Source organism: Plecotus auritus (assembly GCF_963455305.1).
Source record: "Plecotus auritus genome assembly, chromosome: 1".
NCBI classification, from domain to species: domain Eukaryota; kingdom Metazoa; phylum Chordata; class Mammalia; order Chiroptera; family Vespertilionidae; genus Plecotus; species Plecotus auritus.
Window position 1 is genome coordinate 51,746,815 of NC_137770.1, and position 27,550 is coordinate 51,774,364.

The following is a 27,550-nucleotide window of genomic DNA, read 5'->3' on the forward strand; positions in this document are numbered from 1 at the left end:
ATAGAATTAGGAATTATCAATTTAAAAATAAACTTATTTTAAAACTTTTATGTACTGAAATATACTAAATAATTAAAAACCACCATAGGGCTCTACCAGATAGCTAGACTAAGGGTAAAGTGACTATTACTTTTATTTTGGTAAGAGGCGTTATTTTTGCTAATAGAAAAAGTAAATCTTTATTTATAATTCAGGATGGGATCAGAGCAGCTAAGAGAAACATACAGATTGAAATCCAGGTGGCTGTGCATAAGATTTATCAACAATTGTCTGCTACCCTGGAGAGAGCCCTGCAAGCAAACAAACATCACATTGGTGAGTAACTGCCCCTGGAAATACAGGATGCAAATTATTTTTGCCTAAGGCTATGCTAGATAGTTATGCTAGACTAGAGGCCTGATGCATGAAATTCGTGTAAGGGCCTTGGCCTCTGCCGCAGCGGCTACCTCTGCCTTGGCCCCTGCCTACTGCAGCTTTGTCTGGAAGGAAGGATGGCAAGAAAGACATCTGGTCTAATTAGCATATTATGCTTTTATTATTATAGATACCTTGTGTTTGACATTAGTAGATTAACTTACATGTAAAGAATAAATATTTGAAAATGTAATAATATTCCATATTAGTATTTATATTTTAGAATATAGTCCATTTTAGTAAATGCTTCATTTAATTAAAAGGAGATTCTCAATTGTCTTTCTTTTCTTTTTTTTTAGAGGCCCAGCAGCGTCTTCTTTTGGTTACAGTGTTCGCTTTGAGTGTTCACTATCAACCAGTGGATGTTTCTTTGGCAATTTCCACTGGTCTGCTAAACGTATTATCGCAGTTATGTGGCACAGACACTATGCTAGGACAACCTCTGCAGTTATTGCCAAAGACGGGTGTTTCTCAGCTTAGCACAGCTTTAAAAGTGGCTAGTACAAGATTGCTCCAGATTCTAGCCATCACTACAGGGTGAGCATTGTAGATGTCTTGATAGAACTGTGTTGGGTCTGGTATTTTCACATTTTAGTAATTTCACTTTTCTCCTAATCTCCTTTATGTGTTTAAGTATAACATTTGCCCTTCTGTGTTATTACCATTTATTTTTTTCCTGTTATTTCATGTAGGACCTATGCCGATAAACTGAGCCCCAAGGTAGTTCAATCTCTGTTGGATCTACTCTGTAGTCAGTTGAAGAATTTGTTATCCCAAACTGGTGTACTACTTATGGCCTCTTTTGGAGAAGGGGAAGGAGAAGATGGTGAAGAAGAAGAAAAAAAAGTTGACTCCAGTGGAGAAACTGAGAAGAGAGATTTCAGAGGTATCTATCACAAACCCTTTTTTTTCCTGTCATTATTTACAAGCATTTATTGAGTCCCCATTTTGTGCATATCATTAGAATGTATACTTTTTTCAGTTGTGGGCTTGAAAGGATTTATATTTGTTCATTTAGAAACCCCTTTTCTATACCAGTGTGTATGACATAGGTGGGTTTCTGACTAAACCTTTCTTTAGAGTCCATTAAATCTGATGTGGTGACCATATTGCTTACTCTCTAGGTTCAGTGTCTCCTTGGCTGTCCTGGTTCAAGAACCTAGAGAGGTTCTAGGTGACTGATTTCCCCAGGATATGTTTTCTTAGCATCTGATCCTGACAACTCATCTCTAATACTTTTGACTTAGAAGTTTTCCCCAGGACCAAGGGTTTTATTATTTGGGAGCTAGGTTACAATTAGAGGAGTTGAATTTCTAGCTTGGTTAGCTGCTCTGTACCCTAGTCACTAAAAAGATTCTTGTTATCCTTAGCCATTTAATCTTTGATTGCTGTCATATGATCATCTACTCATAGCTTTAAAAAACTATATTGAACATTGTATTTCAGTAAATTAAATTAATTAAACCCTGAATAGAACCACCCCAATGTATGTTACATAATTAAGGAAATAAAGGTCTAAAATTGGTCATTTATTTAAAAATGTGTGTGAAACTACCATACCTTATTACCATAATAAACTCCAGGGGTAGCTAGATAGATACATAGATAACACAGACAAAATGAAGCATGGATGAATGGATGGATGCATAGAGAGCAAGTTACTCAGCCATTCTGTGCTCCAATTCCCTCATCTTTAAAATAAGAATAATAGAACCAATCACCTAAGCTTGTTATGAGGATTAAATAATGTAATACATGTAAAACAGAGCAGTGTCTGTCACATAGTGAGAGCTCAATAGATATTAATATTGTAATATGATATTCCAATATCTTTAAATTATATAGATAGGTGGGTAGATAGAGGGAATTACTTGGGATTACAAAAATGATGAACTATTGTGGTTCTGAAGGAGCTTTTAGGGTAACAAGGGAGGCAGACATGTAACCAAATAATTATAGAATAATTATAGTGCAATATAGGAACTCATAAGAAATAGCTAAATCTCTTAAGTCATACTCTAGGAGGATGTATGAGTCTGATTAAGGACTAGCTTTTAGTTTCAGAGACTGAACCTATGGCAAATTTTTTCTCCCGATTTATATAAAAAGTGTGGTGCTTATAGAAAGAGCATATACAGACTCACAAGGTCTGATAAAATAAAAACAAGCATTTAATTCCACCTCCTGTTTTCCTGCGACCTAGTGGTAGATACAGGGTTGTTAAGGTGATAGCTTCTCGCTATTCTGTGCTGAGTATTGCACATATGGACAGCAGGGAATACATCGTAGAGTTACTTCTCAGCCTATTGGTTCTCAAGAAAACTGGATCCTCCCATATCCAGAAAAGAATGAAACAGTTCTGTGAGTCAATCTCAGCAGGTGGAATACACATCTACTTCCCTTACGTCATCCTGGAGAGAAGGCCATTGCACCTCTTGATTTATGGGGATAGCTGGGAGTGAGTCTTATTCTAGTCAGCGCTGGCCAAGTATTCAGAGGCAGACTGCCCTCTAAAATTCTTAATTGAAAGGTGTATCCTTCATTTCAAATGTACTATTGATAATGAAACACAAATTATATCAAGTTCTATCAACCAGCTTTATATATAACTAGAGGCCCGGTGCACGAAATTTGTGCAGGGGGGGGAGGGCGTCCCCTCAGCCCAGCTTGCACCCTCTCCAATCAGGGACATCCCTCTCGCAATCCGGGACCGCTGGCTCCTAACTGCTCGCCTGCCTGCCTGCTGCCTGATATCCCCCTAAGTGCCCCCCTGCCGGTCTGGTCACTCCCTAGCTGCCCCCCCTGCCAGCCTGGTTGCTCCCCAGCTGCCCCCCTGCCGGCCTGATCACCCCCTAAGTGTCCGGAAGGAAGTCGGATGTCCAGAAGATGTCTGGTCACCTGGTCTAATTAGCATATTACCCTTTTATTAGTATAGATGTCTCTAGGCATTAATTAATTAAATTAATTTAGTGTCTTATAGAAATACTTGCTGGGAGTATGGGGTTGGGTAGGATGGATGCCTCATAAAAGAGATACTCCCAGGCATCTCCACCAAAAGAGAAAGGTTCATTGAACTTGACTTTGAAGGAATATGTTGGAGTGACATATGTGGGTACTCAGGGCAGGCTAATAATTTTATATTCTTCAAACTAATATTATAAAAAATATTTGCTTTTTAACACTTAAGTAAAGAGGAGGTAGATACTGTGTAGAAGAAATGTAGAGGAGTTACTAGCTTTTTCCCTCATATTGTCCCTAGCAGTTTAGTCAAGGACTTGCATACCCATCTCAGTAAAACGTAAGTCCTCTAGTTAATTAGACATCTGTGAAGATAGATTACTGGCCATCTAAGCATGCCCCTTAGTGGCGGGGCTTGGAGGGGGTGTGAAGGGGCATGCTTAGATGGCCAGTAATCAATAAGTCTATCGCTATCTATCTATCTATCTATCTATCTATCTATCTAATTATCTATCACAAGTGACTTGTCTGTGTTTTCCTTAATTGAATATGACAGGATCTTCCTGAAAGAAGTACTATATACAATTGTCTTCAAATTATTAAGATTTTCCATGTTTTAGTGCCCCTTGGGGATTGACATTCTGGGCAGCTGCCCCACTGGCACACTTTCCCTTGGTTCTGAGTGGGACTTTGCCAGGATAAGGAGGTATTAAAGGTTGGTGTATTACAGGAAAAACAGATGGTTCTCTGGCTTCAAAATGCAGAGGGTGGAGGGAAACTATGAGACAAGAGAAAGGTTGGTGCTGATGCTGGTGGGAAAACTAGGAAGTTTGGTTAGGGCAAGTTTGTGTGAAAAATCTTACAGATTTTGAGCTCAGGCAAACCAGAATCAGACCTAGAAATTTGCTTCTTTGTAGAATCTGAAAATACAATCTTTTTTAAAGATGTGATTATTAATTTGCTGATGGGGCAGAATTGTGAACTTTTTGAAAATGGGATTAAATTTATGAACTCTCTTATTAGTCATATACACATGCATATGTAATTTTTCATACATCTTCCACTAATTCTGTCCAGTAGAACTCTAGACTTGGGTAGAGAACTATTGTTTTATAGAATAACATTAAAATATATACAAAACCAAGTTTACATATTTTATTCTAGCAACACACTTGTACACAGAGGTAAAAGATGTTTTAAATTTGGCTTTATTTTCTGTCTTTTCCCCATTCTGTTCTTTAAATTGTAAAAATTCAGCAGACAATCTAGATGTTAAATGTAGGTTTCTGCTTGCTGCAATCTAAATGTAACTTATTTTATATAAGGCTATTTCCTGTTTGTTGGCTTTTGACTGTAATGTAAACTTGTCTCTTCATTCTTCAGCTGCTCTTAGGAAGCAACACGCAGCAGAACTGCATCTGGGGGATTTTTTAGTTTTTCTACGCAGAGTTGTATCTTCAAAAGCAATTCAGTCGAAAATGGCTTCCCCAAAGTGGACAGAAGTGCTTCTGAATATAGCATCTCAGAAGTGTTCTGCAGGTATATTACTTTTGTCTTGTTTTAGAGTATTTTTATACATCACATGTATTTTATTCAGATAATGCCAGACTTTAACAACATTGGATACTTGACCTTGATTTCAAGACTTTTTTTTCTTGTTTTCTAAGTACTTATTTGTTGAAAAGAAAACTCTAATTTTAGAAGTAAAATTGATAGGAATTAATAATAGAAAATAGCCCTGGACAAGATCATGGATTTAACTGAGAACTTGTTCCTGTTTGTTCAGATTACAGTAATAAAAATAATCAGAAAATATTCTGTTTAATATGATAATTTGGCACAGATTTTGATTATCAAAATACAAATCTGAATCTCTTCATTCTCTCTTATCATGATATGATTACTGTGTTTTGCTTATCACTTCTTATTTTGCTTACTTTAGGAAAGTACAAATTGCTTACTCCCATTAATCCTAACAATCTCTCTGAGGCAGTCAGGGCAGTCAAGAGAAGAAGCAATGAAAGGGTATGATAAATCTTAGCTTTAGAGATTAACATACCTGTTTAAAACTCTACCTCTGCCTCTACTGAGCTGTGTGGCTTCATCAAGTTACTTAATGTTTCTGAGCTTCAATTTCCTCATCAGTAAAATCAGGATATAATACTGTAGGGTTTGTGATGCTCAACAAAATTAATGTGTATGAAATCCATAGCACAGTAACCTGGCACATGGGTATGGGTATGGGAAGAGTCCAGAATTATTGTGATAATAAGTTGAAGTCCATTTCACCCATAAATGCTTAGCAGCCTTGAATATTTTTTCAAGAAGCTCATTTAAACTTTCAATTTCTGTTACATTAGTAATAAAAAAATGTCTTTCCTCCCTCAGGTATTCCTCTAGTTGGTAACTTAAGAACGAGGCTCCTTGCCCTTCACGTCCTTGAGGCTGTGCTACCAGCTTGTGAGTCTGGTGTAGAAGATGATCAAATGGCCCAGGTTTCTATTTTTAAAGTTGTTATAAAATCTTTTTGACATCTACAACATGATTCAACCAAAATCTAAACTTAGAGTTTCTTCAGTTGTAAATGTGTCATTTTCTCAGTAGCAAAACTTCTACTTCTGAGATTCCTTTCTTATAATTTCATCTCTAAGCAAGGAGAAAGAAATTAAATAATGGGGTGTAAGAAGAAGGGGATAGTGAATGCTTACAAGGTCAGAAGGAAAGGAAACTCTGTGAAGTTTCTTACTAGGTTTGGGCATCTATAGAGAAATGATGAGGTTGTGTGGCCTATTCAAAAGTCTATATAGTGAGGCAACATGAGGGCAATGTAACCCACTTTCTAATTAGTTAATACTCTTTCTTAAAAAAAAAAAAAAAAGATACTTAACTTACAACCACCCAAAGTAGCTGTAGGACATTGATATAATAAAATGTTACATGTGACTTAGTATTATAGTTGAATGATTTTATTTTTCCTAAACATAAAATTACCTTTACAAATTTTATTCTTTTTCCTTCAATAAATAGGTTGTTGAACGCCTATTTTCCCTCCTGTCAGATTGTATGTGGGAGACACCAATTGCTCAGGCCAAACATGCTATTCAGATAAAGGAAAAAGAACAAGAAATAAAACTACAGGTAATCGATTTTTCCCAAAAGGTATTTTTAGACAGCACAAGTGAATATCCTGTCTCTGGATTCCCTTTCCTCTGAGGGACCTTGTTATTCTGTTTCCTCTCCACATCTTCTCTATTGTCCTACATTGCTAAGCTTCTCAGAAGAGTACTCTTATACATGTTTCAATCACTTCCTTACTTCTCATTATCTCTTCAACCCAATTGTTTATCTTCCATCAAAGTATGGAAATTAAATGACAAAGCTAAGTGTTAAGTGCTAAATACAGTACATTTTTTTGTCCCTGTCTTACTTGACCTTTTGAAACTCTAACCTTCTGTTGTTTTCAGAACACTACCTTCTCCCAGATCTTCATCTATTCTCTGCCAATTCTTGATTCCTTTTGGAGGCATCTTTCCTTTGCTGACACTTTCTCTTTGTCTTCATCCCAGACTTTGGTGTTCCTCAGGGTTCTATCCTTAGCTTTTCCCGCAGTGTCAGTCACATCCTATATGCATTACCTCTTCCAAATTTAAATGCTAGCCCAGGTATCTCCCCCTCAAACCTTTACCCCTGAATTCATGGGAACTCTAGACATCTCCTAACGTCTCTGTCCATGTATTCAGTAGGCCTTATTGATTTTACCTCCTAAATAGCTTGAATCCTTCCATCTAAAACTACTTTAATTCTTCTTTTGGTTTTCATGATTTCATACTTTTTCTGGCTTTCCCTCTGTCTCAGTAAAATGGCCTTTTCTTACCATTCTCTTTTATTGGTTCTTCCTCTTCTATTTAATCTAAGTGTTGGAGTATCTCTTGGGATTAAAATTTAATATTAAAATAGCATTCAAGGCCTTTTATGCTTTTGTTTCATTTTCTCTTTGTAGTCTCCTTTTCTGCTAATCTCATCCTCCAGAACTTCTACATTGCTTGCAATTACTTTAAATTGATGAATTCTGTTGCACCTTCATACTTTGACACATGCTGTACATACTGCCCTAAATGCCTTTCTCTCCTTTGAACAGCTGCTAAATGCCTTATCATTCAGGACTCAGCTTGGAAGTTATTCTCTTTTGAATGCTTACTTATCCTTTCCAACCATAGTTAGATACTTAAACTTTTATGTTGCTTCTGTATACCTGTTATGTAACTTCTGTTACTGTCTTGGCTACAATATTGGTCATATTTATTTCTCTGTTCCCTAATTGTGCTGTAAGCTCTTTATGGGCAGGGATCGTGCTATATTTATCATTGTGTTTTTATTGCCTACACAGTAACTGGTATGCAGTAGATACTTAATAAATATTTGTAGGCTCAAATCAAGCAATTTTAGAATATATATTAACCGAGATCTAGATTACTGCATAATACTGACCCAGCTTCCTTTCTGATAGAAGCAGGGAGAATTGGAGGAAGAAGATGAGAATCTCCCTATACAAGAAGTATCCTTTGACCCAGAGAAAGCTCAATGTTGCCTAGTGGAGAATGGACAGATATTAACTCATGGCAGTGGAGGAAAAGGATATGGATTGGCATCAACTGGAGTAACTTCTGGTTGCTATCAGTGGAAGGTGTGTAGACTCGCAAGTAGTTTTTAGCATTTTGTATTTTAGTCCTTTTTCCAGGTTCTTTTGAAAAAAATGTATGAAATTACTTTTTAAAAAACCATTATATGTAAATATTCTATCGTGTAATATGTTAACATAATGGAAAGTGAGTGAAGGATATACATAGCGTGTATAGGAGGCAACCAATTCATGTTTCTTTCTCACTCTCTTCTCTCTTCCCCTCTCTACTTCTTCCTCCCTCTCTAAAAACTAATACAAATTTATTATTATAAAAAAATAAAAAATGTTTCAAAATAGATTTACCAAATTTTCTACCTCCTTTTATCATAATCATTTATCCAGCGAGCAGCCTAAGAAAAGATCAATCTCTTTCTGGGAAGAGCTTCATCTACTAAGGCATGTATATCAGAAGAAAGATGAGACATGTAGATATAAGCAAATAAACCAAAAAGCTGAACATAATAAGTCAATAGCAGTGGGAAATTCCCAAGAAGAGGTGAAGAGTCTAATTTGTTAAGAGTGATCAGAGTGGTCATACACCCTGTGGTGGTTGGTATACCATCTTTCAACTTTCAGCTTTCAGTAAGAATCACAAGTTAGGAAGGTAATCAGTTTCTATATCAGAAATCTAAGATTAAGCCCTTTCCCAGGGGCATTTGCAAGAGACCCAGACAGTCCAGCCAGAATCCATGATGTTTTCATAGTTTATGACACCAGAGAGAAGTCCTAAATCTGCAATAGTCCCAGAGTTTGAGTTTTGTCCATTGGGCCTTTAGTTGAGCACAGTTCATGTTGGGTTGAAACAGCCCATAGCAGACAGTAACAGGTTTTAACTTAGAGTGAGGTCCAGGCAATTAGAATCTGTGAATTCAGGATTCTAAAAAGCTAGCAACTTTTTTTGGCAGCAAGAAATCCTAGATGTGCCATATAGCTGTTTTTTTTAAGTCCAAGTGATAAGGCTTTCCTAAGCCCTTTTTAAGCCTTGTCAGTCTGAGTCCAAATTTACCCACTCAAAAAAAAAGGCACTTCAAGCTGAAAAATCATTAACCTCCAAGGGTCAGACATCTGATTTTACAAGAACTCATTGGCAACTAAAAACTTCTTTTTACAACTCTAAAAATATATCTGAATGTCTTCATCTGGAGATTGCTATTCTTGTTACTTGTCTCCCTTTTTCCAGAGGCTCCAATAGACAAAAACCATAGCAAAAAAATCATCAGTTATGGATACCTGTTTTATTTCTAATACTTAAAGAGTTTAAATTCCAGTATACCCACAAGTGACAAAAAAACAAGGAGGTTGTGTCCCATGAGCATGTTTTTTCTTTGCAGTTTTAACTGATCAGGATGATCTCTTAGCATTTATGAAGTTACAAGCCTATAACATTTTACATCCATTTTAATCATACATACAGATGCAGTAGCCATAAAACACAGCTGTTTTAAATTTTACTCCCCTTCCCCCCTCCTTCTCCCCCGCCCTCCGCTCAGATCCCAAGTTTACTCAAACTCCTACCAGTAAATTTACCCTTTATAGGGTTAATTGATTGGACAAGAGGCACTGCTGTAGCAGTGATTGTATCTAAACTAAAGAAAATAGTTGGCATGGCTTTTTTTCTTTTCTTTTTCTTTCTGTAATCTTTTTAAAGCTTTGCTCTAGCCCTAGAAACTGATTTAATACCCTTTTTCCTCTCTTTTGGAGAAAAAAGCAGCACACGGTTCTCATATTTTTGGTCTACCCAAAACTCATCTTCAGGGATTTTGTTGTTGTTAACCCTCACCCAAGGATATTCTTTATTTTATTTTATTTATTTATTTTTTTAAGAGAGAATGGAAGGGAGGGGGAGAAACAGAAAGAGAGAAACATTGATGTGAGAGAGACACATCGTTGGTTGACTTGTGCACGTGCCCCGACCAGGGTGGGGATTGAGCCTGCAAACGAGGTACTTGCCCTTGATCAGAATTGAAGCCATGATCCTTCAGTCCAAGAGCCAACACTCTAACCAGTGAGCAAAACCGGCCAGGGCACCTTCAGGGATTTTATAACTCTTCCCCAGCCACCTGGAGGAAAGAGCAACTGCAAGCTAATATTTATTCTTTGGCCCATCTAAAGTCTATTTGTTGGAATATTTGGGTCCTTTCTTTTCCTGCCTAGAGTCAAGAACAACAAATTTTTCCTTGGCTTCTCTTTTTTTCTCACTCTAGCTAGAAGGCCAAAAGTATCTAAGGGATCCAGCAAGCCAGCCCTTAGAGGCTGATGATTTTCCAGCCCGAAGTGCATATTTTTGAGATGGATCTGTTATTTTTTAATCTATAGGTAACTTTTACCTCTCACAACAGATAGCAACTCACCTGCTGTTTCATAACAGGTGTAACTCCGAGCCATCAGGCACCAGAGTTTTTTCTCTTTTTTCCCCAAGTCAGACTGTAACTATATTTTAATGAGTTGGAGTTGAGTGAATCTTATGGTTGCCATCACTGTGTTGGAGGCCCCCAAGATTATCCCTATATTCAAAGATTTGTTAGAAAGACTTATAGAACTCAACATGTAGTTGTACTTATGACTAAGATTTCTTATAACTTTCTTTATTAAGGACACATAGCTGGATCATAAGGGAAAAAGAGACAGGTGGAATCTGGAGGAATCCATGTGCAAGCTTTCTTATGTTCTCTCCCTCCTATGAGAGGTCACATGGAACACACTCTTTACCCAGCAACAAAATGCAGCAACATGTGTGTGATGTTTTAGGGAAGGCCGTTAGAGACTTAACACCTAAGATTTCTACTGGGGGCTGGTCATGAAGGTATGCTCTGCCTGTCATGTACCAAAATTCCAGACTCCCAGAAAGAAAACAGTTTTCAGCATAAACCACATTGCCTATTCAAACATTCTAGGCCACCCTTACCACTTTGGGACAGTTTTGTGTCAATGTAGGACATTTTACCAGTTGAATTCCCAGGTACTAGCCAAGGGCCTGTGTTATAAGCATGCCTTTTTAAAGATAGCGGTCTCAGGCCTGCTATATTAACTCTTTTCTGCACAGAAGTATACACGAGAGTTGTTAGAAAATTTGTATGTAAAGAATTGAAGCTTCCCATTAATAATTTTCTGAATTAGATATACTTCCTCAGCTTCATAATTAAGATGTAAGCTAAAATTGCTTATTTAAAATAAGTACTCAAGCTAGGGAATATTATAATAACAATGTATGGTATTAGCTGGGTACTAGACTTATTGGGGGGATCATATTGTAAGTTATACGAATGTCTAACCATTATGCTGTATACCTGAAACTAATATAATAAGGACTAAATGTTCTACAAGGTAAAAATTAATTTTTTGAAAAATCTCTACAAAATTATGGAATTAATTTTATTCATATATTAGTTTCACTTGGTCTAAAAATAAACTTAGGTTTCCATAAACGGATAAATATTATTTATAAATATATTCCTCAGTATTGATTTATACAGTTAATAGTATATGAACAGGTTTTTTAATATTAGTGAACGTTACCATTTTCATTTTAGTTTTACATTGTGAAGGAAAACAGAGGTAATGAAGGCACGTGTGTTGGAGTTTCTCGTTGGCCAGTACATGACTTTAACCACCGTACTACCTCGGATATGTGGCTCTATCGGGCCTATAGTGGTAACCTCTATCACAATGGAGAACAGACTCTGACATTGTCCAGCTTTACTCAAGGAGATTTCATTACCTGTGTGTTAGATATGGAAGCCAGGACCATTTCCTTTGGGAAAAATGGAGAGGTACTAAAACTCATTCACAAGCATTGCATGTTTTCTTGTTTTTATTTACACTCAAATCAGTTGTTCAGATGCTTGTTATTCAGTTTATAGATTATCCATTCTTCTTTGCCTTTTCTCTGATACTTTTTGGTTCTTATATATTTACTAGAGGCTCGGTGCACGGATTTGTGCGCTGGTGGGGCCCTTCGGCCTGGCCTGCGGGGATCGGGCCAAAACCACCTCTCTGACATCCCCTGATGGGTCCCAGATTGTGAGAGGGCGGTTCTTGGGTAATGCGCCCCGGAATTGGGCTCCCTCCTCTCTGGTTCTGGGTGTGTCACCCGAGAATTGCCACTGTCAAGTGACCACAGCTTGGCAGCTCCTGCATTGAGCATCTACCCCCTGATGGTTGGTGTGCATCATAGCTACTGGCTGGTTAGCTGCTTAGGCGTTTTATATATATATATATATATGTGTGTGTGTGTGTATGTGTGTATATATATATATATATATATATATATATATATGACACCAAATCAACAACAGAAAGATAGTAAAATTTCAGTAACATTGTTGAAACAGATGAACAAATTAGGATTATTTATTATATGTAGAATTTCCTTGGTTAGTAAGGTTAATTTAGATTTGGCTGTAGTAACTTTGTTCTGTTTCCTAAGAGCTTTGAATCTTAATGTGATTGGATATTATCAATTTTTAAAAATATTTTGTTTCCTTTTCTTTTCATCATCTGTGCCACACTATAGGAACCAAAATTAGCTTTTGAAGATGTTGATGCAGCAGAGTTGTACCCATGCGTGATGTTCTATAGTAGCAACCCAGGGGAAAAGGTAATGAAACCTCAACTCTAAAACATAAACAATATTTGTTAATACTTGTTAACATCAAATAGAGCTTATAAATATAAGTTATTTCTACCATTAAAAGTTCCTGCTCAGGTAAGTTACTATTCTAGAAGAAGGTTAGATTTCTTTTAGAGATTGCCTTCGCTTTTTATTAAGGCGTTATTTGATATTCTGACAATGTGAATAGAGTGAGTCAACTTTCAAGTATATGTGCAATTATAACAATTATAGAACACTAGAGGCCCAGTGCATGAAAATTCATGCACTGGAGGGGGGTCCCTCGGCTCAGCCTGCTCCTTCTCACAGTCCAGGAGCCCTCAGGGGCAGGAGGCAACCTGGTGATCAGGGGAAGGCAACGCCCCCATCATACCTCTGCTATTGCCACTGCCAGCAGTGCAAGCCTCAGCCAGCCCTGGTTACCTGAGCCTCGGCGACCTTGGGTGGCTGGGCAGCCGCCATCCGAGGCTTGCCTGCACCTTGGGCCAGCCCTGGGCAGCTGGGGGGCTGAGGGGACTGGAGGACTCTGGAGGCAGGCACCCTGGCGGGGCTGAGGACTGGGTGCCGCCATCTTGTGGCTGTGGGTGCTGCCATCTTTGAGGGCGTGGCAGTCAATTAGCATACTCCCTCCTTATTGGCTGTGGGTGCCACCATCTTTGTGAGGGCGTGATGGTCAATTAGCATATTCCCTCTTTTTTTTTTTTTTTTTCTTTTTAAATATGGAACGCTTCACGAATTTGCGTGTCATCCTTGCGCAGGGGCCATGCTAATCTTCTCTGTATCGTTCCAATTTTAGTATATGTGCTGCCGAAGCGAGCACGCATATTCCCTCTTATTAGATAAGATAGTTTAGGAGATTAAAAATGGTGGCAGAGTAGGAGGATGCTACACGGACATGCTCCCAGGAACAAGCTGGAATTACAACTAAAATACAAAAAAATTTCCTGAATAATCAACGGAAAACTGGCAGGAGAGAACCCTGATAACCAAGGACCAAAGGTGGAGACCACATAGAGACTGGTGGGAGGGGTGGAGGCACGAAAGGGCTAGCCAGGCTCCCACAGACAGCAACTGAAGTAAGTCCCAGAGAGAGATCTCTGCTGTGGGGGGTGTCACTGAGAACTCGGGGATCTAATCCCAAAGCTGGGCTCCCCAGCAAAGAGCACCAAATCTGAGGAGGGTACCCACATAACACCTAACTGTGAAAAGCAGTGGGGTGCTGTCTGCCAGGGAATGGCAGCTGAAAGTTTGGGCACCCTCTTGAAGGGCCAATGCACAAAAATTCCTTGTGGAGCGAACGCGAGTGAACGACCACTGTAGTCCAGACCAAATTAAAATTTAGGGAGCCTTTATTAGCCGGCCGGCTGGCCAGCTGGCCAGCCAGCGACTGCTCGGCCTTTCTCCACACAGGGAGTCTAGAGAGCAGCCCAGACCCTTTGTGCAGGACCACTTTTAAGCACATTGACCACATCCTGTTTTTGCAGAGCAAGTAACCCAAGACAAAACAGTTTTTCCCAAGCAACGTCAGAGTCATGCCATTGACGACATTATTCACAGGGTCATCCTATTCTTCAGAAAGCTGACAGTGTTTTATGAAAGAAGGCCTACATGCTGGGAAGGGGCCATGAGACTATCTCAAGGCCTGGCCTGGTGTCAGCACTGACAACTCTATCTGGGGCATAGTCCACGGCCTCTCTTGAATGGGAGTAGTAAGCATGCTCAAAAATCCCTACTCTCTAACACCACCCACCTTGTGCTCTGGCAGAAGGAGGGTGAAGTGGACTGGAGCTGTGAGAGTAGAAGCCAGGACTGGGGACTAGGGGGATAGAGCTCAGAAGCAGACATTCCAAGTTTCCTGGGCTGAGCCATTCCCTCACACAGCAGAGGACATCTTTCCCACATACACATCTGCCTTGCCTCGGGGGAAGACAGTTGACACACCCTGTTGGAAAACACCTTGCCCTGAGGCCACTTAATAGATTAAAAGTAACAATTAGCTTCCAGGCAGAAGCAAATTCCCCACCCTGTTTTTTGTTTTTTTTTACATATTTTTTATTAAAGTATTATATGTGTACATATCTTACCATTGCCCCCCCCCACCCCACTCCCATACATGCCCTCACCCCCCAATGTTTTGCATCCTTTGGTTATTCTTATATGCATGCATATAAGTCCTTCGGTTGATCTCTTATTTCCCCCACCTCTCCCTAACCTTCCCGCTGTAATTTGACAGTCTGTTTGATGCTTTACTGCCTCTATCTTTTTGTTCATCAGTTTATAATGTTTTTTATTATCCACAAATGAGTGAGATCATGTGGTATTTTTCTTTCATTGACTGGCTTATTTCACTTAGCATAATGTCCCCACCCTGTTGATAAAACTCTCACCACAACTGAGGGCAATTCAAGTCAGAATCCTATTAGTCTGTAGATGGAGGTGGTCTCTGGAGGCTTTGAGTCTTTGCCTGATCCAATCAGTCAGAAACAGCCTTTAACACTGTCCTGCACTAGAGATTGAGAGGTGTAGAGGATCTACCTAATACATAGTCACGAACCCAAACAGACAACCAAAATGAGGCAACAAAGAACCCCCAAATGAAAGAACTAGAGAATTCTCCAGAAGAAGAAATAAATGAAGCAGACAAGAAATTTATCTGAAACAGTTCAGAGTAATGATGTTAAAGATGCTCAACAGCATGAAAAGAGATATAGTAACTGAAAAAACAACAGTCTGAGATAAAGAAAGAACATATTGGAAGGGAATACACAGCAGATTAGGGGAAGCTGAGGTTCGAATCAGTGAATTAGAGGACAGAGTTGAAAATATCACTCAATTAGAGAACCAAAAAGAAAAAACAATTAAAAAACAGGAGGATGGCTTAAGGGAGCTGTGGGACAAAGTGAAATGTAACAATATTAGAATAGTAGGTGTATCAGAATAGGTAGAAAAGGAGAAAGGCATAGAGAAGGTGTTTGAAGAAATAATGGTAGAAAACTTCCCTAACCTGGTAAAGGAAGAAGTCACACAAGTTCAGGAGGCACAGAGAACCCCAAAGAAGAAAAACCCAAACAGACCCACGCCCAGACACATCATAATTAAAATGCCAAAAATTAAAGACAAAGAATCTTAAAGGCAGCAAGAGAAAAGGAGTTCCCAAAAGGCTGACCCTGATTTTTCATCAGAAACTCTACAAGCCAGAAGGGAATGGCATGAAGTGCTCAAGGTAATGGAAAGCAAGGATCTGAGACCAAGATTACTATATCCAGCAAGGCTATCATTCAAAATAGACGGTCAAATAAAGAGCTTCCCAGACAAAAAAAGGCTAAAGGAGTTCATCACCACCAAGCCAGCATTACAAGAAATACTAAAGGGATTGCTGTAAGAGATTGCTGAGAAGAAGAAACAGAGAGAGAAACCTAGCCATAAGTACCTCTCAATAATAACCCTAAATGTAAATGGATTAAATGCTCCAATCAAAAGGTATAGGGTAGCTGAATGGATAAAAAAATATGGCCCAACTATATGATATCTACAAGAGACCCACCTCAAAACAAAAGACACACACAGGATGAAAGTGAAGGGATTGAAAAAAATTTTCCATGCAAATGGAAAAGAAATAAAAAAAAGCTGGAGTAGCAATACTCATATCTGACGAAATAGACTTTAAAATGAAGGCCATCACAAGAGACAACAAAGGTCACTATATGATACTAAAGGGATCAATCCAACAAGAGGATATAACCCTGGTAAACATTTATGCACCCAATATAGGTGCACCTAAATATATAAAAAAACTTCTAGAGGACTTTAACGGAGAGATTAACCACAATACAGTCATAGTAGGGGACTTTAACACCCCTCTGACTTCCCTGGACAGATCTTCCAAAAACTTACCAAAGAAACAGAGACTTTAAGGACACACTGGATCAGATGGATTTAATAGACATTTATAGAACATTTCATCCCAATGAAGCAGAATATACATTCTTCCCAAGTGCACATGGATCATTCACAAAAGTATGGAGTTTCCTCAAAAAATTAAAAATGAAACTTCCATTTCACCCAATAATCCCACTTCTAGAAATATATCCCAAGAAATCAGAAACATCAGTCAGAAAGGATATATGCACCCCTATATTCATAGCAGCACAATTTACAATAGCTGAAATTTGGAAGCAGCCTAAGTGACCATCAGCAGATGAGTGGATTAGAAAACTGGTACATCTACACAATGGAATACTAACTATGCTGCAGTAAAAAAGAAGGAACTCTTATCATTTGCAACAGCATGGATGGACCTGGAGAGCATCATGCTAAGTGAAATAAGCCAGTCAGAGAAAGATAAATATCATATGATCTCACTCATTTGTGAGTGAACAACATATGTATAATGAACAACATAAACTGATAAAAATAGAGCCAAAGGGGAAAAATATACTAGAATATAATAGAAGTAATCCTGTTATTTGCAGATTTTTAATATTTTCTACAACTTTTGTGATATCATACTATGTTAGTACAGTTTTGGTAATATACTTAAAATCCTTTTATTCTTGAAATATTAATGTTTATTGCATGTAATATTATTATATGTAAGATCATTTTTCTTGAAATATTAAGGTTTATTACATGTAACATTATTATATTTAAAATAGTTTTTTCTTGAAATAAAAAAAACCTGAAAAATAAAATAAAATGTACCATAAAGAATTAAAAAAAAAAAAGAAGAAGAAGGAAATAGTTTAGGGATAATCTGGTTCATTGGCAATTATGAATATGAGAGAGAAATATAGAAATAATCTTATGTAATCAGGTATTATTAGCAGAATAATGGATGTTCCAACTGTGGTGGAGAAGCTGCCTTTCATTTATTTAGTTGAGGGGGGTTCTCAGATCATGTAGTTGGTATAAATTCAGTCCCTAAACCTTTGGGAGGACTGTATTAAAAAGATACCCTCTCGTTATAAACTATTTTTCTCCTCATCTAAAACCTAAGCCAGACAGACTTCTCTGTGGTCTCCTATACTGGTGGGTGCATTTGTTTTCCACCCCATCCTTTCACTTGAGGATGTTGTGCAGCGTAGGTCTGATATTCAGAATTTATAGTTATTCTTTAGTAGCAAGTTTTCACGCTGTCTCATATATAATATTTCTGTAATGGAAGTCCTGGACTTGGTAAATCTTAATCATGAAAGTTACATTTTAGTCTGTGCTTTTAAATGTATTTTTTAAATTTTCAAAAGTTATAATTTCAGGCTAACCATTGACATTTTTGAACATTTACTGTGTGTCTGGCATTGTAGTAATAAGCATTTATGTGCATAGTCTCATTTAATCTTTAAAATAATCTATTATTACTATTAAAGTAACCTACTAGATGAAAAAGCTGAGGTTTAGTGAGATTAAATTTTCTAAGACTGTGCAGAGTTATGGTTTGAACTAAGTCTTGCTCTTCTTTTAACCTCTATATGTCTTACTTGAAATGTGTGTTCAGATTAGGACTAACCCAATTATCTAGATTTATTATTTTCTTTCTGCCCCTTGAACAATATAAGATGGTCCCAGGACTCAGTATCATTGTGGAGTCTTGAGGATGAAAGAAAATAGATCCTCAAGGTTTTTTATTTTTATTTTTTTTTACTAAATTGAATAGTCATATATACCTTAGTCTGTATCCATCTTTTGTGTGGCCACAACAGCTCTGATACTCACAGGCTTCAGGAATTTTAAATGACTGGGCAGCTTATTTGAGAGAATCATAGTGCTACTAATTTAAGTAGATCTGTAATATTTGCTCTCTCCTTACTGGGGCCAGTGATATAATACCAGGTATTAGGAGGCCAAACACTAGTTTCACATGGGATTGCACATGTCAGAATTTATAGTGACTAATAATTTGGGAGAACTATTAATATTATGCATTTTCCACTTCCTTTTACAGGTAAAAATTTGTGATATGCAGATGCGTGGCACACCACGAGACTTACTTCCAGGAGACCCCATTTGTAGTCCAGTAGCAGCGGTGCTGGCAGAGGCCACTATTCAGCTTATCCGAATCCTTCACCGAACAGACCGCTGGACTTACTGCATTAACAAAAAAATGATGGAAAGGCTGCACAAAATTAAGATATGTATTAAAGAGTCAGGTCAGAAGCTAAAGAAAAGCCGCTCAGTTCAAAGCCGAGAGGAAAATGAAATGAGAGAGGAGAAGGAGAGCAAAGAGGAAGAGAAAAGTAAACATAGTAGACATGGCCTTGCTGACCTCTCAGAGCTGCAGCTGAGGACCCTTTGCATAGAGGTGTGGCCTGTGCTGGCAGTGATAGGAGGAGTTGATGCTGGTCTTAGAGTTGGAGGTCGGTGTGTTCACAGGCAAACTGGGCGCCATGCCACACTGCTGGGAGTGGTCAAAGAGGGCAGCACGTCTGCCAAGGTCCAATGGGATGAAGCAGAAATTACTATCAGGTATGATCTATTGAGTTATACTTGTTACAAATGAGTATGTAATGGTGACATTGGCCCTGGCCTATGGGTAGTGAGTAATTATGTGTGTTAGTTGAGCTGCCAGTTAACTTTTTAAAATACTTTTGTTCATATAGTTGCGTATGAGTACTGTGATTTCTAAAGGAATATTTCCCAAATTTGTGTTCCTTGGAATACTAGTGGTTTATAAAGTTTATAGTTTTTGTTTTGTTTTTTTTGAAGAGATCGTAAGCTCACTAGTTTATGTTTAACTGGGATATTTTCTTCTATTTTTCATTTAGTTTCTTGCTTTTTGAACATTTCCATTACTCACTGGGATTGAAAAAAAGCCAGCCAGCAGATCCATCAATTACATTTTTTGTAGGAGGTCTTTGAATGTATGACAGAACATTTTTGTGACTAAAATTAATTTGGTTTTGGATTATCTGTGATCTTAAGTATTTTTTTAAAAAAGATCTTTTTGTTGATTTTTAGAGACAGAGGAAGGGAGAAGGATAGAGAGATAGAAACATTGATGAGAGAGAAATTTCATGAATCAGCTGCCTCCTGCACACCCCCTACTGGGGATCAAGCCCTCAGCCTGGGCACATGCCCTGACTGGGAATCAGATCAGTGACCTCTTGGTTCCTTGGTTAAGTTGAAACCAAGACTTAGGTTAATAAAACAAATGTTTACCTCCAAACTTTTTATACTTGGTAAAGCTTTCTATTAACATTTTGTATACTTATAATATTTTTAAACTTCCGGAAATTCTTGCGAAATATCAGGAAATATGTGATTATATTTTTGCTTAAACTATAAATTAGAAGCATTAATTGAAGATTACAAAGCAATTTTTTTAATGAAACAATGCCTTCTCTGGAATAGGTTATAAATGGCCATTACCCACATAAGTTATATTTATTGTACAGACTTTCCAAATAGCTTACATCAGAATTGTCAGAAAACATTTAGCCTACCTCCTGTTTTTATAAATAACATTACATAGCCACACCCTTTCGTTTAGGTGTATCATTGGCCACTATCACACTATTGTGCTGGGGTTGAAAGATTGCAACAGAGATTGGCCTACAAGGTCTAAAATATGGGGTGGGCAAATGTAGGTTTACAATGATTTCTATGGAAAAATGTATAATACAAGAATAAATACTAATGCAAGAATAAACTCTGTATTTCATGTACCCACATTGTAAACCTCCTTTTGCTCACCCCATACTTGTTTTTGGCTCACAGAAATTTTGCTAATTTCTGGCTTACATTATATTATAGTAAATATTCTTTGAAAGCACATGCACATCTCATTGCTTTTGCATTTAACATCACGTCTCCCCATTTTCTCATAATAGACTAATTTTTCTCTGTAATGTCTTCTCTAGCTTGTGTAGATTATTCTCTGTAGTGTGTACATGATGCATCTTATTTTGTCTACATTATATTCTGTACCTTCCTCCTGTCTATCCCTCACTTGCTTCTTCCTGTGTCATTCTGATCTTTATTAAAGCTTCCCAACTTTTTGGTCGCCTAGTGATACTCCATTGTATAATCTGGAACCCTGTGAACCACTGCCTTTTGACGTGGCGCGATTCCGAGGCCTGACGGCTTCTGTGCTGCTGGACCTCACGTATCTGACTGGCATTCACGAAGACATGGGCAAACAGAGCACCAAACGACATGAAAAAAAACACCGGCATGAGTCTGAAGAGAAAGGGGACATTGAGCAGAAAACTGAAAGTGAATCTGCTTTAGATATGCGAACAGGCCTAACATCTGACGATGTCAAAAGTCAGGGTACCACAAGCTCCAAATCAGAAGGTGAAATAGCTTCATTTTCTTTAGATCCAACCCTGCCAGGTGTGGAATATCAACACCAAGTAACAGAAGGAAAGAGAAAAAATCATGAACACATGTCCAAAAACCATGACATACCCCAGACAGAAATCAGAGCAGTCCAGTTGTCTTATCTCTACCTCGGTGCTATGAAATCACTTAGTGCTCTTCTTGGCTGTAGTAAATATGCTGAGCTGTTGCTGATACCAAAAGTTCTGGCTGAAAATGGCCACAACTCAGACTGTGCGAGCTCTCCAGTTGTTCACGAAGACGTGGAGATGCGTGCAGCCCTGCAGTTCTTGATGCGACACATGGTGAAGCGAGCAGTCATGCGGTCCCCCATAAAGAGAGCATTGGGATTAGCTGATCTGGAACGAGCTCAAGCCATGATCTATAAATTAGTGGTCAGTGGGCTTTTGGAAGACCAGTTTGGGGGCAAAATTAAGCAAGGTATGTTATCTGATTTTTTAAAATGCTTTTGTGCTGTTGAAATTATAATTGTCAGAACTGATGTACTCTGTAAGTGATTTTTTAAAAATTTTTTTTGGCAAAAGCAATTTTCATGTCATTTTTCCTTTGCAAGGTGAGCAGTTCTTTTCTGTTTCTTTTATATTAGTAATATACCTATAATTTTCTGTTTTAGATCTATAAAGCATTCAAATTTAATAATTATTACTACATTTTGTAAAACTGAAATTTAATTCATGCCACAAAATGTACTCAAGTATTTATTGATATGATTCAAAATATATATTATTCTGATGACTTCTCAGAGGCATTTTAAAGGATTACTTTTATAGATTCTGTACTGTATGCAAAAAAATCTTGTTTTATCTTTTATCCTCACCTTTGGAGATACTTTGAATTCTAAGATTAAAATGAGATTCATTCAGTAAATATTTACTGAATGCCTACTATGTGCCAGGTCTTCTTCTATGTTCTGAGGAGTCAGCAATGAACAAAACAAAGTCCCTTGTTGTAATGAAACTTCAATTGCTTTTATTCTTTCTTCCCTTCCTCTTTCTCTTCCTCCTTTCTTTCCTTTTTCTTTATTCCCCTCCTTCCTGTCTTAGCTTAGACAGTGACTAGGCAGAGAGAGGTGCATGGTGCATATAATAGGAGTGTTAAGATCATGATGTTTATGAAAGTATGTGGCTATTTAGCAAACCTTAATAGAATTAACTATCTTTGTAGCAACTAATTCCCCCCCCCCCCCCCCCCAGCTTTTAGGAGTGGTTTGTTTTGTCCTTTTCAGAGCATGGAGTTTCTGTCTAGGTTTTCATATTGTATTTACATGTCTTCATCTTTGCTTGCTTAAAGACTGAAGATAGGCATCAAAATAAAAGTGCTAAGGAAATACAGTTTTAATGATAAAATATCTTTAGAGAATCTCTGGTCACATCTCACATACACAGTGAGACTATTTTTGTTTTTAAGAGAACCTTTCCTAGCAAAAAGAAATGAATAATTACAAGGGCTTGTTCCTTTTTTTTTTTTTGTCTGTAGATTCTACAATTATTAGGACAATAGTGAATTCAGTGTAGATGTAAAAACATTTTTTCTGTAAATCTTTTATAGAATTGATACTTATGAAATATGTTTAGAAACTTTCCAAGCTAAAGATTAAAAGCTTTCCATTCCCATGTCACATTTGAAAAAAAAAAAAATCCATACTATTTTCTTAACCTTGGCTTATAGAGATTGATCAACAAACTGAAGAAAGTGACCCAGCCCAGCAGGCCCAGACTCCAGTTACCACTAGCCCATCAGCCTCGAGCACGACTTCCTTTATGAGCAGCTCGCTGGAGGACACCACAACTGCCACCACTCCAGTCACTGACACAGAAACAGTGCCTGCATCTGAGTCCCCAGGAGTGATGCCACTAAGTCTCCTCAGGTAGGGAATTTAACCTTTAAATTGTGCCATATTTGATGCCTCTGATTATGAACACACAGTTCCTAGTATTCTCTTATGAAGAATGTGCCCAACTAAATCAAGGCATTCTAGAGTTAAAAGGAATCTAAGAGATCATACGGTCAAACCCAATTTACTGACATTGGAAATGTCCTTTAGAACAAGTTTAACAACTTGCCCAAGTCTCATAGCTAGTTGTGGTCCCAGATCTAATCAATGGTGCCACTGCCAATCAGGTACTCCAGCACTATTCTATCTCCTTATAATGGTTCTTTTTTTTTTTTTTTTTTTGGCTAGGCATTTGAATATGTTTTTCCTCAAAAAGTAAATACTTGTATTTTGATTGTTACAGCTTTAAGAAAGAGCTTTCCTTCATGAAATAATTTTCTTTTCTCAGGTTATTTTCCCTTTAGAATAATTTCTTTATTTATTCCTTATTATAAGACTAGTGACCCAGTGCATGAAATTTGTGCACGGGGTGGAGGGGGGGAGACTGAGGGGGATGTCCCTCAGCCCCGTCTGCACTCTTTCCAACCTGGGACCCCTCAGTGGATGTCTGGTTTAGGCCCTATCCCTGTGGACACCCCTCTCCCAATCCAGGACCGCTGGCTCCTAACCGCTCACCTGCCTGCCTGCCTGATTGCACCTAACCGCTTCTGCCTGCCAGCCTGATTGCCCCCTAACTGCTGCCCTGCCGGCCTGATTGAGGCCTAACTGTTCCTTTGCCAGCCTAATCGTCCCCAAGGCTTTTATTAGTATAGATCAAGCAAGTCTACTTTTCAAGTGAAAGAGCGTGTCTTATGATGCTTCGTCAACCAACCCTATTTTAATAGATTTGTAAATTTCAAATAATGTTCAAGTTTCTGTTTGCTTCAGTTTGCCAGATGTATACACAAACCAAAAACCTTGAGAGAAGATTTCTAGGGAGGGGCTATTTTGTGAGCTTTCTTACCTAGGGCTTAAGTGAAATAAAGGAAAGGAAAATTAATAGTATCTTTTTTCTTATTTCTTTCTCCCCTTCTCTTAATTGACGGGTTACTATTATTCCCCAGTGTGTAGATTGACTTCTTAGGTAGAGTGGCTATTATTGTAATGATTCTCAATATTTGGTGATCACAAGAGCTACCTGGGAGGCTTTTTAAAGCTCTGGGGATGTATTCCCCAAGTCTCTCACTAGGTCTGGTGGGGGCACATAATTTGCATTTGAATTGTTTCTTCAATAGTTCTGACGCAGTGGCCACACATTATTTCTCTGGTTTGGGGCAGAAAGAGCACTAATCCTAGTAGCTACCATTGCCCAGTCCCCACACATCTCCTGCCTCTTAGCTCTCTCACTTAAGTAACACAGATCCAGGAGGTGCTTCTGTTTAAGAAAGCAAGAAGAGAGAAATGGTAGAATATTCTAATATGGTTTTTAATCCCTCCAGCAATTAATAGAATTTAAGGCATCCATAGAGGATCAGTAGCACTGTGACTCCTTTTGCCTTTCAAGTTCTGTAGTGTAGGCATGGGATTCAGTGGTATAATAATGCTCCCTTGCTCCCAGAGGCATTCACCAGGTCTTGTGACTCCTCCTTTCTTCTTAGTCTTTGTTTTCCTCTTATTGACTGGGACTATATTAGAGCTGCAATTGTGTCTGCCTTCCGAATATCATTTAAAGTGAGAAAAATCAGGGAACAACTGCCTCTTACATGAATATGATCTTACCACAATTACTTGATTGCATCCACAATGCTTTCTTGATGCTTAAAAAGTTATTAGTTCTATTGAACAAATCAAAAGAGCAGTCAGTGAGGAGCTTCCTGGACTTTCTTCTTTACCCAGTGTCTGCCTTCTCAGCCTGAGGGGTCTGCCTCTCTTTATCTTGGCCGCTTTACACAGCTGGTATCTAATTCTTATGCTATATTTCAGTTGTGCTGGGTGACTGGGCAGTTATCTTTTCTTTCTATAACTTAACTATAGATTATTACTTTGAATCCATGTGAATAATTTCATGGCTAGCTAGTGAATTTATGTTTGAAGTAATTGTAAGTTATCTATCTTTACAAGTTTTTTTATTCTGTAACTGCTCTATGCCTGTCAAAATATCCCTGTCATTTTGGTATTATAGTAGAGGAAAGTTCCCTGAACACAGGGGTTTAAAAAAATGTTTTGTTAATCACTATATTCCCCCACATGCTATGTTAATTGGCATTTTGCTGAACAAATGAAAAAGGTATTATTACTTATATAGATTACTTTGTATTACTTGTATAGGTTATCTTATGAGATAATGATTTTTAAAACTGTGGAGTCTTCCTCACCCCAATTAATTATAGATAACTTGTGTAGTTTTCCAGGTCACATATTCTTTTATAAGACTGTGATGTATATACATGGTGGGACAAAAGTAGGTTTACAGTTGTGAGTATGTGAAAGAGTTTATTCTTGTATTATTATTTATTATTATATTATTTTCCATATGAACAACCGTAAATCTACTTTTGCCCACCCTTGTATTTTGTAATTGGATTTTTATGCTAACTATTGTTGTTTTCTTTAAAGGCAAATGTTCTCTAGTTACCCAACTACCACTGTACTTCCCACACGTCGTGCACAGACTCCTCCAATATCATCGTTACCAACCTCTCCTTCTGATGAAGTAGGAAGAAGGCAAAGCTTAACTTCTCCTGATTCCCAGTCAACAAGGCCAGCTAACCGCACAGGTGTGTGTATTATTATGCTCTGTGACACCCAGACATCTTGACATTCCAAATATGTGAAACTTTATCATGTAGGCATTGTGCTTTGTCTTCATGAAGGTAAAAGCAATGATTTTAATTAAGGGGGATAGTCTGCCCTATCAAAATGAGCTGTCTTCTGTATTTTGAGTCTGTAGATTGAATTATGGCTATTTGGGAGAGAAATAACATACTGTACATCAGTTATATTAGTCCTTTTTTGAAAAAATTTTTTTCAATTACAGTTGAAATTCCATGTTATATTAATTTCAGGCATATAGCATAGTGGTTAGACATTTATTTAACTTATGAATTGATCCCCTTGATTTATCTAGTACCCACCTGGCACCATACATAATAATTACAAAATTATAAACTACTAGGAACCCAGCACGCGATTCAAAATCGCACGACACTGCCCACCCTCGAGTCACCGGTCTGGCCCTGCCTCACTCTCCGACCCTTGAAGCAGCTGCGGCTGCTGCTGATCAGGCTCTCCCAGCGCAGGCGCGCGCCCCGTCCCCAACGCTGTGGGTGCAACCTCCTCCTGTCCTGTCGACCCGTTACTGCATCCTGGTTAATTAGCATATTTATCTATTATATATATAGATATTCCCTATGCTGTGCTTTACATCCTGGTGACTATTTTGTAACTACCAATATGTACTTTTTAAAAATATGTATATTTTTACTGATTTTAGAGAGAGGAAGGGAGAGGGAGACAAACATCAGTGAGAGAGAAACATCGGTCAGCTGTCTCCTGCATACCCCCTACTGGGGATCCAAACCTGCAATCTGGGCATGTGCCCTGATTGGGAATAGAACCGTGACCTGATTAATGAGCTGATGCTCAGCCACTGGGCCACATCGGCTGGGCCAATCTGTACTTTTTACTCCTTTCACCTTTTTCACCCATCCCTTCAGTCCAGCCTCCCTCCCATCTGGCAACCATCCTTTTATTTTTTTCTAACAATATCGGCATTTTTAGTGCTATGAATTTCCCTCTAGACACTGGTTTTGCTACAACTCAAACATTTTGAAATGCTGTGTTTTCATTTTCATTCACTTTAAAGTACTTTCTCATTTACTATGATATCTCCTTTGGCATTATTTAGAAGTACAGTATTTTGTTACCAATTTTTTTCAGATATCTTTTGTTGATTTTTAATTTAATTTCATTATCATCAAAGAAACATACCTTCTACAATTTAAATTTTTAAAATTTATTGATACTTGTTTTATGGCCCAGAATATGGTCTGTTTGAAATATATTCCACGTGCACTTGGGAAAAGTGTGTATTGTGCTATTATTGAGTGGAATGTTCTATAAATAGTTGGTTAGGTCAGGTAAGTATTTAGTATTATCTAAGTCTTTGTTATTTTGATTTTTGGTCTACTTATTCTATAAATTATTGAGAGAGTGGTGTTAAAACCTCTGTTATTGTGGATTTGTCTGTTTCCCCTTTCATTGATCAGTTTTTGTTTGATGTATTTTAAAGCTTTGTCTTTGGGTCCATAAAAATTTAGTATTCTTATGTCTTCCTAATGAATTGACCTCTTTTTCATTATGTAATGACTCTTTTTATCCCTGGTAATATTATTTGCCCTTAAATCTGTTTTGTCAGATATAAATATAGCCACTTACGATTTTTTTCATTAGTGTTTGGATGGTATATTTTTTTCCTATCATTTTACTTTTAACTTATTTGTGTCTTATATGTTAAGTGCGTTTCTCAAAGGCAACCTATAGTTAAGTCTTGCCTTTTAAAATCCAACCTGATGCTTTCTGCCTTTTAATTGGGGTATTTAGATCATTGACATTTATTGTGATTATTGGTATGGTTGGGCTTAAATTTACTGTCTTTCTGTTTATCTCACCTGTACTTTGTCCCCTTTGTCTACTTTCTTTGGATTAAATGATTTTTTAAAATTTTATCTCCTTTGTT

At 37.8% G+C, this 27,550-nt stretch overlaps 1 protein-coding gene across 7 annotated transcripts in view; it reads left to right on the forward strand.

Moving 5' to 3' along the window:
• HERC1 (HECT and RLD domain containing E3 ubiquitin protein ligase family member 1) overlaps positions 1-27,550 on the forward strand; it is a 184,558-nt gene that overhangs the window by 99,503 nt on the left and 57,505 nt on the right. For 3 of the 7 annotated variants that reach the window (XM_080659702.1, XM_080659704.1, XM_080659706.1), the window contains exons 28-40: positions 195-315; positions 714-951; positions 1,107-1,300; positions 4,756-4,911; positions 5,761-5,867; positions 6,400-6,510; positions 7,880-8,056; positions 11,584-11,823; positions 12,567-12,650; positions 18,604-19,124; positions 20,644-21,419; positions 22,668-22,866; positions 25,429-25,589. In XM_080659702.1, the coding sequence (XP_080515828.1) occupies positions 195-315; positions 714-951; positions 1,107-1,300; positions 4,756-4,911; positions 5,761-5,867; positions 6,400-6,510; positions 7,880-8,056; positions 11,584-11,823; positions 12,567-12,650; positions 18,604-19,124; positions 20,644-21,419; positions 22,668-22,866; positions 25,429-25,589 (3,085 nt within the window). The remainder of the gene's footprint in view (positions 1-194; positions 316-713; positions 952-1,106; positions 1,301-4,755; positions 4,912-5,760; positions 5,868-6,399; positions 6,511-7,879; positions 8,057-11,583; positions 11,824-12,566; positions 12,651-18,603; positions 19,125-20,643; positions 21,420-22,667; positions 22,867-25,428; positions 25,590-27,550) is intronic. The other 4 variants (XM_080659703.1, XM_080659708.1, XM_080659705.1 and 1 more) reach the window with 3 other exon arrangements.